This window comes from Schistocerca piceifrons, chromosome 4 (assembly GCF_021461385.2).
Source record: "Schistocerca piceifrons isolate TAMUIC-IGC-003096 chromosome 4, iqSchPice1.1, whole genome shotgun sequence".
Taxonomy (NCBI): domain Eukaryota; kingdom Metazoa; phylum Arthropoda; class Insecta; order Orthoptera; family Acrididae; genus Schistocerca; species Schistocerca piceifrons.
In genome coordinates, this window is record NC_060141.1 from 154,428,779 (window position 1) to 154,443,602 (window position 14,824).

General features: G+C 45.5%; 1 protein-coding gene across 1 annotated transcript in view; it reads left to right on the forward strand.

The window, feature by feature from the left end:
- LOC124795688 (homeobox protein homothorax) overlaps window positions 1–14,824 on the forward strand; it is a 1,001,790-nt gene that overhangs the window by 491,549 nt on the left and 495,417 nt on the right. Inside the window, exon 8 of the mRNA XM_047259768.1 lies at window positions 7,117–7,125. Within this exon, the coding sequence (XP_047115724.1) occupies window positions 7,117–7,125 (9 nt within the window). The remainder of the gene's footprint in view (window positions 1–7,116; window positions 7,126–14,824) is intronic.

Genomic DNA, 14,824 nt, shown 5'->3' on the forward strand with positions numbered 1-14,824 from the left:
TGGTCGACGTCGGAGCATTCGTCTTAGTGCATCAATAACCTCCCCATCATCCGCATACTGCTTGCCGCTGAGTACATGCTTCTTAGGGCCAAACACGTGGAAGTCGGAAGGGGTGAGATCCGGGCACCCCGTTGGGGTGTCCCAGCTGGTGGACGTCTGTTGCAGCACTACCGACTGAGAAGTCCAGTTGAACAGCGAAATGTTTGATTGAGATCCGTCGGTCTCCTCGAACGAGTGTGTCCGCACGTTCAAACATAGAGGGAGTCACAGCTGCGTGCGGCCGGCCGGCACGCGGCATTCCCGATAGGTTTGTGTGACCTTGTTGCGATGGTGACAGACGCCTCTCCCGAGGACTAACTGTGCAGTCGTTCACGAGAGGTCTCCGTAGACATTTTGCAAGGGCCTATGAATATCTGCGATGTTCTGGTTTTCCGCCAAAAGACATTTAGTAACAACTTCCTGCTTGGAACGCACCTGCGTTTCAGACGCCAATTTCAAGGCTAAATATAGCGCCACCACCTATTGGAACTTCATGGAACTGAATGAAGAATATTCCACGATGTCTCACAAGAAATTCCGCATTTTTTTCGCCGAGTATTGACCATGAAAAACATGTTTTACATTATTTATTGAATGCCCTACGTAGATGAAGATGTTCTTACCCCATGTTTCTCATTGTATCTGACTGCGCATTTATGACTACTTACCATCACTGGGTGGATCTCTGACAGAGACCTCTGTTCATACAGATCAACGTAGAGCTTAAATCATTCAACATATCTCAGCAGTCGTTCTGAACTCTACAGTGCTTGCCGTGGTATCAACACAAACCTGATTATCCATAAAGAATTTCTTGGTCATTACTGAATGATAACTCTCGCTACAAACAAGCAAGCCTATTCTGAAACCAACCATTAGGATCTGATTAAATCATTATGGTCTTATCTCCTTGCGTGTATATAAATTCGACCACTGGATTATATGACAGTTTTTAATCCATCGAGATTCATTCACTTTTAGTTTCATGGAAAGCAGCAAGAATAAGGGAGATTACGCAGTGGTTAAGATAGTGGCCTCGTATTTACACGGAGAGCGGTTGAATTTCCCGGCTGTGCATCCGGTTTAAGGTTTTCTTAAATCTCGATTTTTTTTTTCATCATCCAATCCCAACAAAGTTTGTGTTCGGTTACGTACGCATACTGTTTAGTAATCATCAACTTTCCCGTTAGCGATACGGACGCTTGTGGGGATCATAATTTTAATTCTGACAAAAAAGCATTCCAGTTATCGGTTTGTTGCGTTACACGTTTGGCCACTTTAGTATCATTTTCAAATGATAATTCATCCGAAAAACAGGGCCTTGTTGGAAACAAACGACGAAGAAATAAAGCTGCGTGTAGTACGTAAGAAGCGTAACGAAAGTCCTCGGAAAGCGGCTTTGAGCGACTGCCAGCTGTTGCTGCCTAACGGGCGTGTTTTTAGAAAATGTCAGAACAGCTGGGAGGCTAGCGTATCTCACTCATTTCCATACATATCATGACCGAGAGAACGGTGCGTTTCGAAGATACTCGCTAATGGCAGTACAGTGGGTAAAAGAACTGTAATAAGCTACAGACAGAGTCTTGTAGCAGATAGTACAGTGTGCATCAGGAATGTTGAAAAGGAGCACATTCGGTACATCGGAGTTTTGCAGTGCTAGTATGAATGGCTACTTGAGTGGCTTGTCCATAGTTTTGCGGCAAATTGCTTCCGCGCACGGACTCCACATTTACATTGGGACAAGTAGCCTTGGCGCATTCGCATATATCCATGAGGATAGCAGGACGCTAGACACAAACTATCGATAACATTTACCGAACATTACCAACTTTCGCACACTCGGGATAGCTTTATGCCAAGGCAACCGAAATCTTCGGCATATCCTTATTTTCTTGCCTGAATACCTTTTATACAAGATAAACAAGTGAGTTCTTTTCTTTTATGTCTACTTTTGCCGCTAATTTGTTGCTGTTTTAATTAGGATGCTCTCCTTCTTCCCGTAATAGTGCATCCTAAATTTTGTGGTGAAAAATATTTTAGTATCTTTTTGGTTCAGTGTTACTAAAATAATATAAGAAGGCGATCAAAAAGTTTCCGTTGGAGAGCGTCGCTGCAGCGTATATGCAATGTAGCGCGTTTCCGATGGGGGTATATAAGCACTGACATGTAGGCATGAGAGTAGTGTGCCATTCGTGTCTTTCCAACCCGTGTACGGTAAAAACTGAAAGGTGGACTATGGCGACATCATCACCACCAGTTGCGTCCAAACGGGAGCGACGTGTTGATATTATTTTCTTAGCTGACGAAGGACAAACACCGGTGGACATCCATCGGAGAGTGAAGAACTATATTGGGCAGCACGTCTGGCGAAAACCGCCGTCGTGGAATGGTGCGCCTAGGGGTGCTGCTGCTTCATGATGCAAACGTTCCCATATTGCGAAAGTCGTAACGCAGAATTAACGCCGACTCAAGTGGCCCGTCTTATAGACCTGATCTCTCCCAATGCGATTATCACACCTGCGGTCCCTTGAAAAAGGCCCTGAGAGGTCGACAGTTTATGTCGGGTGAGGATGTGCAGCAGGCATTTACGGACTTTCCACGCAGCGGGACACAGTGTTTTATCCAACGAGTATCGTCAGCCTGATGCGTCGATGGGATGATTTCCTCAGTCCTCACGGCGATTTTGCCTGACTGGCAACCGGTTCTGGACTGTGCGGTGTTCGAACGGAAATTTTTCGATCGCCTATTATAAACAGATGAGATAGAGTATTTTCCTCGTATAGTTGTGAAGTATCAAAATGAAATTTTGTATTCGTCTACATTTTGGTTCGTCGTGAGTGGATGCTGGGCTGCTCGTCTCGCTTTCTCCCGCTAAACATGTACATTTGGGCAGAAAGAGAGGAGGGGAGATAAATTATGTGACTCCGTCCGAACAAGCTCCTAAAGGCCCAACGGTACCGATCGACCGCCGTGTCATCCCCATCCGATAGGCATTAACGGATGAGGATATTGAGGGGCATATGGTCAGCACACTGCTCTTCTGGCTGTTGTCCGTTTCGTGACCGGAGCCGCTACTTCCTCAATTAGGTACCTCTTCAGTTGGCCTCACAAGGGCTGAGTGCATCCCGATTGCCAACAGCGCTCGATATATCCGCACTGTAACCCATTCAAGTCCTAGCCAAGCCCGACAGCGCTTAACTTCGGTGATCCGACGGGAACCGGCGTTGTCATTGCGGCAAGGGCGTTGGCTGTTGCCTCAAAGCTCATAAAGATTTGAAAAAGTCATGATTTCTCTCGTCATTGCAGATGTATCATTATAGACATAACACTAATTCAGATGGAGGGTGAAGGATAGAAAATGGTCTGCAAGTATCCGAGAAAACCGAGGATAATAAAGCCCAGAAGGGATTTTCGGGGGTGTGAACCCTGCTTCAATCTGTCTTAACCACTGGTGAATTATCTCATTAGATACGGGAAGACAGAGAGAGAGAGATTGAGAGAGAGAGAGACTGGAATACTTTTCCGCTTAAGATACCAGCCTCCTTCAAGACTGGTGATTAGCTAGTCTGTAGTCATTTCTGAGCCAAATTCCCAGAGTTGGGGGTGGTTCCGTAAATTTGTAGAGAGACGGACGGAAAAAAGAAACTAATAAGCAAAACTGCGTGACGTGTCTTGCTCAGAGCTTTTGCATCTCCAACTTCGCCGATTTCTTTACGCAAAACGGCAGTCGAACACGTTTCACGGGACTTGTTTACTTGGCTCTGGCGCCAGCCCTCATTTGTGACTGTCTGTGAATACAGCACACACGCTGTGTCCCTGAATATTCGACGCTGCCAAGATTTCCAGCAGTCAGAGTTCCGGGATCAGGCGGGGGTCAAGACGGGATGAATCAGTCGCACTCGGCAGCGACGGATGCCACTCAGGCGGCAGCCAGTAGGCAGAAAGCAGGAGCTGTTATCGCGCGCGCATCTGCGGCCAGCATTAGCCGGGCCCCGCCAGGAAGCAGGCTCGCAGCTCCTACGGGAGAATTTAACGCCACCGCTCGGCCCGCTATGCGCGTAAAACACACATATAAAAGCACGCGGCTCGACTACGGCCAGTGGCGAGGAAACAAAATTGCACGCGCATGCAAATCAGCTCTAATAAGGAAGTTCTCTCTGCTCCGTCTGGCGTGAAAGAGAGAGAGAGAGAGAGAGAGAGAGAGAGAGAGAGAGAGAGAGAAACTCCAGCTGACCCGAGCGGGTTCCTCGGCTGGCCGGGCCAATTAAACGTAATGGCGCGATAACTCGCCAGCCTTAGTGCCGGCCTGACGCCAGATTTTTGTCTCACTCTGCTCTGCTCTCAGCTCTAGCGCGGTCGCCAGACGGTCGGGTCGTCTTCGGATTCCGCGGCCGGTGTCGCAATGGCAACAGGTTGGCTCGTACTCCGCTCGCCGGCTGGTCCTGCTCTCCCTTCCTTGGCGCCACCGCTCGTTAAGACGAGGAGCAACACTTTTAGGGTTGTCAGCCTCGCACCGACGGCACTCGTAGCAAAAGAAAACGTGTTGATCGCAGCGGACGGCGAGGTAATAACATTTATCTCGCACACTAAACGAACGAGTTCCATACACTTACAGAGTGGTTACAGATTTATTGGAGGAATTAATTTTCGCCATCGCTGAACAAATGATCTCACCATATTTCGAAAAAAAAATTGTTGCATTTGAAGCAACTCATCTGCTAAAGAAATCATATGCCCAACAGGTCACCGATTTTGTTCATCCCTCGCACAATTGCTTAAAATCTTGTCTGTGTTAATACTCCTTCATATTGAAGTTTAAACTCGAACTTTCGCAGATTAGCACAACCTCCTTCATCAGGAGACGGGTTCCTGTTGCGAGCTCGTCGTTGTTCCGGTGACCTAGCTTGGAATTCTTACTTCTGTCAGCACTGACGTCACCTACAGGACGTAATTCACATGCGCAGATGTAGGAAATCGAAAATCTGGTGGTATGTTCCCCCTCCTCACACCGACACGTTACCGGTTTCCTACATTTGTACATGCAAATCTCTCCTTCTAGGTCGTCTCGCCGCGAAAAGGAGCTAGAATTCCTAGCAATATCATCCGAACAACGACAAGCTAGTACGCGGCATAAAGGAATCAGACTACACTCCAGACAAACAGCCATTTTCTGAGAAAAGAGATTGTGTTAATCTTCAGAAGGTCGAGTTTTAACTTCGGTGTGACGCGGACTGAACACCGAGAAGATTTTATAAAAGGGTGCCGCTGCGAGAAACTTCCATGTCATTTCGCGTGATTTCGATACATGCTTAGATGAACAAATACTGCTCTAGTGTGATGCGGTTCTCGAGCGTTTTCGACGAATCTAGGTTTAATGTTTTGTCAGCCTGTTGAATACCATCCAGCTTGCGACCAGTGACGTTCACGCAATTGGCTAAGACAACCCATACTGAATTTGAGTCTTACCCATTTTACTTCATTTTCTAATCTTCCATTAAACACTTGTATCGCTGCAACGAATCATGCTTCTTCAGAAAGAATCAATAATAGCCGTAATAATAATAATAATAATAATAATAATAATAATAATAATGAAACTCTCCTGGCGGATTAAAACTGTGTGCCGGACCGAGACTCGAACTCGAGACCTGGCGGAAGTAAAGCTATGAGGACGGGGTGTGAGTCGTGCTTGGGTACCTCAGTTGGTAGATCACTTGCCGCGAAATGCAAAGGCCCCGAGTTCGAGTCTTGGTCCGGCACACAGTTTTAATCTGCCAGGAAAGTTTCATATCAGCGCACACTCCGCTGCAGAGTGAAAATCTCATTCTGAATAATAATAATAATAATAATAATAATAATAATACTAGTTGTACATTTGAGGCGAGGTATATTTCAAATGTGATAATAATTTTGTGTGGCTCAGTGGCCGGATGGAATTCTTTCAACTGGACACCGCTTCGGCAGCTTGCGTGTCCTGAATCTACCCCAGTTAGATAACTGGCGAAAGAGTACCTTCAGTTTAACGTGGTATCCGAACCACGTATCGTTCTTGGCTACTCGTCACACCGTTGAGAGGTGAAATGTAGATTAAAAGCACACTGAAAATTACAGTGGTCTGACCGGTATCCGACCCCGCAACCTCTCGGTTTCCAGGCACCCATTTTTAGCACTAAAATGTCGGGCCTGACATAACGACTTGTGTGTCGAAATTAATATTTATTCATCGATACATTCAAGCGTACATCACAGTGAAGTCATACCAGGCTATACCCGCTGCGAATTAGGTACGCCGTTTAACGTTGTACTGCTGTAGGGGTGTAAGGAGAAGGTCGTTGCGTTTCCTGTTCGCGGATTGGGTCGGGGTTGTCTGCATTACCGTCTGTAGTGGTGCAGACGGCTTCATTTAGAGAGAGAGAGAGAGAGAGAGAGAGAGAGAGAGAGAGAGAGAAAAGAGGCTCAGAGCACTATTGGACTTAACAGCTGAGGTCATCAGTCCCCTAGAACTTAGAACTACTTAAACCTAACTAACCTAAGGACAGCACACACATCCATGCCCGAGGCAGGATTCGAACCTGCGACCGCAGCGGTCGCGCGACTGAAGCGCCTAGAACCGCTCGGCCACACCGGCCGTCCATTTAGAAAACAGAAGTGATAGAGTTATTACTCAACAGTAACTCTTCATAACCACTTAGGAAGTATGTTCGATACCGTACAATGCAGAGACACGTTTACTGTGTAACTTGCCCCATTAGCTGGGTAGGGAGAACTGTCTCGAAGATCGCTTTCGTCCGCAAGAGAAATCGGTTTGGGCTTAGAGACCGTTCCCGAAAAGAAATTCTCTGTCATTCGTCATCGAATTTTAGTGTGCTCATTTCGAACCGCGGGGACAGACGGCTGCGGCGCGACGACTGATAAGTCGTTATCTCGTCGGTGGATTAGGGATCACTCCCTCCCTCCCGACCCTTCCCCACTGCAGACCCCGACTGGGAGCGTCGCTGTGGTCGGAGTGCAGCAGCGTCGGCAGCGAGGCGGGCAGAGGCCGCTGGTAATTCCTGTGTTTGTTGTTTGTTGTTGCAGACGCTCTAGGTAAGTGGCGGGCGCCCGTGGCGGCGGCGGCGTGCGGCGCCCTCGGCCCCCGCTGGTGGTAGCAGCCAGGTAGGCCGCCGCCGACCGCCACTGCAGCTCTGCAGGCGCTCCGCACCGCCCTGCGCTCCTCACCGCCTTCTGTCCTGCGGATCTCCCTCGAGGTTCATGCTTAACTGCTAGCAAAATGTTTGTGCTGGATAACTGCCTAAACGTTCGAGGAGTCTCGATTGAGCCCAATGTTTGTGACTAGCATCTGACGTACAGGATGACTCAGTTGCCCCTACCGATGCGTTTTATGCAACACGCAACGCCTTCAAAAACCACGCGCGAGAACTCCATATTCTCTCACTCGCTACGGGAAAACTATTAGACCTTTGTAGTTAAATTTTGTACTGGGATACGTTTTCTCTAAAGGCTGTGGTTTTCGAATTATTCACGAAAAACCTACGTAACTGACCCTCAAACGTACCTCCACTCCCTCACTCATTTCTCACCACCATGATTTCCAGTATGTTCTTCTTGGCACTTTCTCCTACAACTATACAAAAATTCCTGACTACTGTTCCTAATATTCTACTTTTTCTGGTCCCTATTATGCCACCTACGTAGTCTGCTATGTTGTTAACATTATTAAACGTGCTCAAGTGGGTAATGAAAGAAAAACGACCTCTGTAAACGTTAAGCTGAAACTAATTACGTTGACAGTTTGATCCAAATTTATCTCTTATAAGCACAATAGTTTCGTAATCAAAAAGCCTGACGAATAAATAAATTAATAAACTTGATTAACTCATCTTCAACTTTTGTAGTCCTGTTTTCCTCAGTTGCGTGTAATATTACGGTATATTGGTAATTTTTACTTATGGACCGTCTGACAGCAACTGAATAAAACACAATTTTAGTGCCATACGCGTTTCGCCTTTATTTTCTGCAAAGCATCGTCAGTGGCAGATTGCGCGGACAGTTTCTTACTTACTACGCTCCTGTTGCATTTTTGGTGTTGTTCTTCTTCTTATGAATGCCAATTTGCGGCTTTTTCCCACATTCCACAGCACTATGAACTGAACGCTTGTTTTAATGCCATAGTGCTGTGGAATGCCATTTGGCATTGAAACAAGCGTTCAGTTCATAGAGCTGTGGAATGTGGGAAAAAACCACAAATTGGCATTCATAAGAAGAAGAACAACACAAAAAATGCAACAGGAGCGTAGTATGTAAGAAATTGTCCACGATACCTGCCACTGATGATCCTTTGCAGAAAATAAAGGCGAAACGCGTATGGCACTAAAATTGTGTTTTATTCAGTTGCTGTCAGACGGTCCATAAGTAAAAATTACCAATATACCGTTGATTAACTCAGTTGCTCACCAGGCATCTAATCAATTTGTTGCTTTAATTTATTCACGCCAGGGTGGTTGTTGAAGTGAACCACATCAAAGGGAAAAATCCCATTGTAATTACCATTAATCTTGCCAGTAGGACAAACATCTGTTTGTGATAGCTAATATCACTAGACAAGAGTTTTTTCACTCAAGATGTCATGAACAGTCCAGCAGTCGACTCGAGGTAGCGATAGCGGGACAGAAGCTGTTGATGATCGCAGATTACTGAGCGGCGCTAGTTTGCCAAAGCTTGTCCACAGCTTTCTAACTGGTTGCTTTTATTTGGCTACATACAGTACATGCTATCAGAACAGCGCTCAAGTCACCACTGAAGAAACGCTTCTCCGCTTAACTGTTGCAGTTTGTCCCATTCGCGTGATTCTTACGTATTTTTTAATGGACTGAGTACTTGTTTACTGTTTTGTCTCTTATCTGTGTACATCACCTACTATTTGTAACTCTGTAGAAGTTTAATACTTCAACTGATTGAATTTGCTGAATAAATTTTTGTTTTCAATAACTTACTGGTAGATTCTTCGATAGCAATTGGAACGATCCTTGTTTCACAGACCCCTGGACAGTGTTTTCCGTGAAGGCTATATGAGCTGGTTCTAGTGCTAATGAGAAAGGGAGGTGGGTGTGACCTTGCTTTTTACGAGTCGTCCGGCTGTTACTGAGGGAAGTTTAACTCCAAACGCACCAGCTGTCGCCATTTTTCTGTAACGTCTGAAATAGCGTAAGTATACAGGAGGTAACGGGCTTAAGTGCAGATGTTTTTGTATGTGGTACCTTGGTATGTACACACATCAGTGTGTCCGTTTATTTTATTTCTCTGCGTGTAATAGTCTTTCCTCAAATACGTCACATAATGTTTTTTGTACGGTTGCAACTCCACTGTTAAACGGACTACGCCTGTCGGTGTAGACTGATCGTTTTCCGTCCACGTGTCCATACTTCAACGCCTGACAGGCTGCCTAGGGGAAAATATTCATTAATGGCTTGCTTTTGACGCACGTTCTTGTAGATGCTACCAAACCTTAAAAACATACGATTTGTAATAGCTATAGTTGTAACTCTGCGAATGTCGTAAAAACTGGTTTAATGTTGTTCAGCACACCGCCCTCAGTTGCTAACAAGAATATCTGCTCTTATGCCCGTTACACCCTATATATTACAACTAAAAACTTGAGGGTTATTGTAAATAAATAGCCGAAAACTGATCTGGTAGCTGTGTGGTAGACATTTACCTTTTAGAGGAAATTCAGTGTAGGTGAAATGGAATATGTGTTCCATAAGCCACAGGTCGAGGACCGTTTCGAGAACGACCACTACCTTGGGGAGAGAGAGAGAGAGAGAGAGAGAGAGAGAGAGAGAGAGAGAGAGAGACAGAGAGACGTCATTTACATAGTTGAATGTTGGCTTTATACAAGAAGGTTTTCTACGCAATGTGCGTACTGCGCGCCCAGGGGGCATAAACTACGGTAGTAAACAGTGTCTGCGGCTATGCGACGAGTCGCGGGACGGCTAGCGCAAATTGCAGTGATTCAATTTCACGTTAGCCAGCCGCGCATGGCTACCCGGCTGGGAGCCATTCCGGCGCGAGCGCCTCGGTGCATTCCACCTTAAGAGAATCAGCCATAGAGGCACGCCTCTTAGCGCGTAAAATCGCGAGTAGGAGCGCACCCATTGTGCGCTGTTTGTGCTGCCTTCGCTACGGGTCGTAAAAATTTCACCTCGCCATCTTGAGGCCGTGCGAGCGCGCCAGTCTAAATATTAAAGGCTAGGACACGGGCCCTGGCCAGGCGGGAGGGGGCGGGTTTGGCCCGCCGGCGTGTCGCTTCGTTACGCGCCACGGCTCCGAGCAGCGAGGAATGTTTAATCTCTCAAGTGATTCTGTCGCGATGGAGCAGGCGATTAGCGCGAAATGGCCGTGCGATGCCAGGGCTACCTCGCGTCACACTCGCTGTCACTGACGATTTTTCACTTTTATTTTCTCCGCGTTCTTCCTTTTTGCGGAACCATTAGCTGTACCTTAGCCGTAGGATCGCTAATGAAAATATCACTACCATCACCAGGCTTATTAATTGTCTTTCCCTCAGCCATTCACCAAAAAGTTTTGGGGAACCAAATTACTCTTATATAAAAAATCAGAAAACGACATTCTTATCGTGAGACGTGACCTCTACGAATGGCGAATTTTTTTAATGCTCTCCAAAATCACGCAAAAGATTTTGCAAAGTGTCTTTGACCTATGAGGCAATAGGCAGCATCATCCCACACTCTATCAGCCTCAAATTCTTGTCCGAATTATTTTCCGAAGCACATGTTTTTATGTCACGAAATTTGTAACAATGTCCATACCACATCTGAATGTAATGTTAACTCTGTAAACAATCCATAGACTGCGCCTAAAACATTATCTGTCTTGGAGAGGCGGGAAAAATCACCCAGTTACAGTCCTTGACCTAGGTTTCGACAGTTTTAAAATTGTCTTCTTCAGAAGTGTAATAGACCACGTTACATCACATGCCAAGCAGGCCAAACGGCTCTTGTCATGTGAGACATCTATCATAAGAATACACGTGGCTTGTGATTATTTGTGTTCTTAAGATGGATGTCTCATATGACAAGAGCCGTTTGGCTTTATTGAATATACTTAATCAGCATGTGATATAACAAGATCCATTACGTCTTCCGAAGATGACAGTTTTAAAACTGTCGAAAACTAGGTCAGTCCGCAGCTCGTGGTCGTGCGGTAGCGTTCTCGCTTCCCGCGCCCGGGTTCCCGGGTTCGATTCCCGGCGGGGTCAGGGATTTTTTCTGCCTCGTGATGACTAGGTGTTGTGTGGTGTCCTTAGGTTAGTTAGGTTTAAGTAGTTCTAAGTTCTAGGGGACTGATGACCATAGATGTTCAGTCCCATAGTGCTCAGAGCCATTTGAACCATTTGAAACCTAGGTCAAGGGTTCCAATAAACCTTCATTTTCAACTGGTTGGCTGATATTTCCGACATCTTCACCTTAACTGACATTCAGCTACTGAAGTTAAGCCATGTTTAAGATTTCATTATCCGTCTTAATCTTACTCTCTTCTGTGTATGCAGAATACTACACTGGCCCTTGGAAAATAGTCGTATTGAAACTTTGTTAGGTCAAGGGTTGTGTTTAGGTAGCTCAGTTACATGATTGCCTGACAAAGGAAACGTTCAAGGTTCAGTGCCCCGTCCGACACACAGTTCTTACAGCATGTTTATGAAAATGGGAAAACAGAGTGTAGCATCCCATCGACGACGATGTCATTACAGACGTAGCACGGCTAAGGTTAGGACAAGAAATCGCTCGTTTCTTTTTCATAGTGATCATCCCTTCATTTACCTGCAGTGGAACAAAATAGCGATGTCTTAGTGTTAAAATAAGCTTATAGAGGTAACAGAAAAGTGTGGAAGTGTGTGGACGGTGTTTTCTTACGTCAAGCCTACGACTGTCGTGCTAAATGCCCTGTAAATCTTGATAATGTACCATTTTCACAACTCCTCTTATTTTGAAGAAACTGATATTGCCTTTTTTATTTCTCAGTACAAGGTTATCGTCCGGAACATTCTGCTGAGTGTATATAGTATCATCTGAAATACATTAATATCTGCATACAGTCATTGCACGACGCCTTCCTTATGTTATACGTTCGCTATTTATGATAGACTAATTTTAAAGTATTTTACAGTTAAAATATCATTCTCATTAGACTACATCACACATTTTTTTGTCGTTGAAGATTGTAAAGAAACCTCATGTTATCTTCATATTTTTCCGTACAACCAGGCAAATCAAATCTTCTAATAAAATTACTGTCGTTTTTACATGTCACATACGACCGAGCGAGGTGAGGAAGCGGTTAAGACATTCGCCTTGCATTCGAGAGCACGTGCTTATCGTATTTTTGGTGATCTGCGGTTTTCCTAATTCATTAAGGCAAAATCTAGGATAAAAAAGGCACGACCGATATCCTTCCTCATCATTCCCCGGTCCAAGCACGTGTTCCGTCCCTAATGACTTCGACATCGACTGGTCATTGACTCATAATCGTGCTGATCTACAGATTTGCAGCAACTAATGCACATGTTGACAGACATAACCTTGGGACTACTGCTATGCTTTAGCACTGAGTAGTACCTGCAGATCTCTGAACTGGTGCGGAATTCGCATCGGAGCAATTAAGCGAGTGTTTTCCCCAGTTTCCATTGAGCGTTGGGCCAGTGTGAGAAACGGCCGCGTCTATCGTGGCCAGCACCTGGGACAGCGGCTCCGGCTCGCCCGCTTGATGAGTTGCCACGCTAAAAAAGGAAATATGAGCGCAGCGCCTCTGATGGATTTCTGAACAGCTACCGCCGGCCCCAAGAGATGTGCAACACTCGTCAGCGGGTGCGTCTTCCCCCGGTTCGTGTCTGGCACGACGGAGGGTGTGCTGTACGCGCGATTCTCATCTTTATGCCCGCCTGTGTGAATGTTTTTATTGTTCATAAAACGATCTACGGATTGGCAGCAGTGACTGAACTGTCTCACATCCAGTGGAACTTATAATTTAGCTTTCTCTTGGTCCCTCTCACTGATGGGCGACACATTCCGCAAGGGGAAGCGTTTCAATTTAGTCTCCTTCTCTCTCTCTCTCTCTCTCTCTCTCTCTCTCTCTCTCTGATCGATAACATGCGATACATTCAGCAACGTTTTATACTTGTAAATATGAATGTTCTCTCAGCATGGATTACAGATCTACAAATAGTAAACATCGCAGTCACTCCCTTCCCTGGGTCAACAATTTAGGGAGCCACTCTGCTCACCTGAGTGACCATCCATTGACACTGAAGGTAATAACTTTTTGGTTGTTAAGCTCAGTCATGTTCCTCTTCAATTTCTTCTTACACAACTGACGTTTCTACCTCTCTGCTGGAATCTTCCCCAGAATATTGTTGTGTTCCTTATTAGCAGAACATCGTTCAAGATCATTGTCACGTTCGCATATAAACCTCCTTTTTATATGCACGTGTGACTTTGCTCTTTGACAGTGTTCAGCTAAAGGAAATCCGGAAGATCCTGAAGACGGTCCAAGCAGAGGGGTCGAGATGTGGTGTAGCCTAATACCCAAGAAGATTTTACCTTCAGTGTAGCAACAGTACCCGGCATAATTCGTATACGAAAACTTCCTTTTCATCTGCTGTCTTCTACATGAATTCTTCTTCAAATTTAAATCCTAGTGAGTACGTTACCTAAGCGGATTGGGTTCTAAGACGGAGCGAGATGGCACATTTGGGAGGAGAGAGCTTCCAATTGTCCTCCAGACTTACTTTTTTCGTGATTTTCCTAAACAGCAGACAGGAAAATGCGAAAATCTTCGGGCGATGTCACCATCACACCAAGCTTCAGCTCCGTGTGATAACAATCGCGTAGTCGACACTAAACGATAAAATTTCTTCCACGTTTTCCATTTTAAGGCAATGAGCAATGTCTTCACATGTTTCCACTGCACTGGTACCCACTCGGTCGGCGTTACTCTACGTCAAGTAATAACGGCGATCTTTTATATCTCTTACTATTTTCGAAAATCGTGACAGAAAATATATTACTGGAGGACTAAACGGACTGCCCTATTCACAGAATGAAGAGGAGATTCTGTAAAAGTAGAAGAAATGCATTCTTTATATAGCTATTCCCCAGCCGGTTTCTTTTCTCATCTCATGTGATGTGTGTGAATTATATATACAGCTCGTCGGTCTGGGAACCTTTTGTAAGTTTAACAGCTGAGAAGGAGAAGACTCTAAGAAAAGCAACACTGTTCCTCTTGGGTTTGTTTAGCCAGTGTCAAAAGTGCGACAGAACGCTCAACAAAGTAGCTGCAGTGGGAGATGTTGTGCATCTCGGATAGTGTTAAAAAAATATTGCAAGATTCCGCACTGCAAAGGGAGAAAAAGAAGCGTACTTATCACTCCAACATACAGTATATCTCGCGTAATGACCCTGACGCTAGAATTGGAGAAGTTTTGAGCCCTATACAGCGATCCCGACAGACTTTTTTCCCAACAAACCACACGGGAATTGTACAGGGAAGGGGAGGGAAAAATGCTGTACGTACCCTATACCATACACCGTATAGTGGCTTGCAGAATCAGATTTAGATGCAGAAACAAGTGCACATACAACGACGCCAGTGAGGTCGAACTAGTTTTTTCTGACTCACATGGCCCGTAGAGAGCGCGCGGAAACCTTTGAACAACTCTTTTTAGAGTTTCCGGCGGGCGAAGTATAACACCTGTACATGAAGGCCCGCC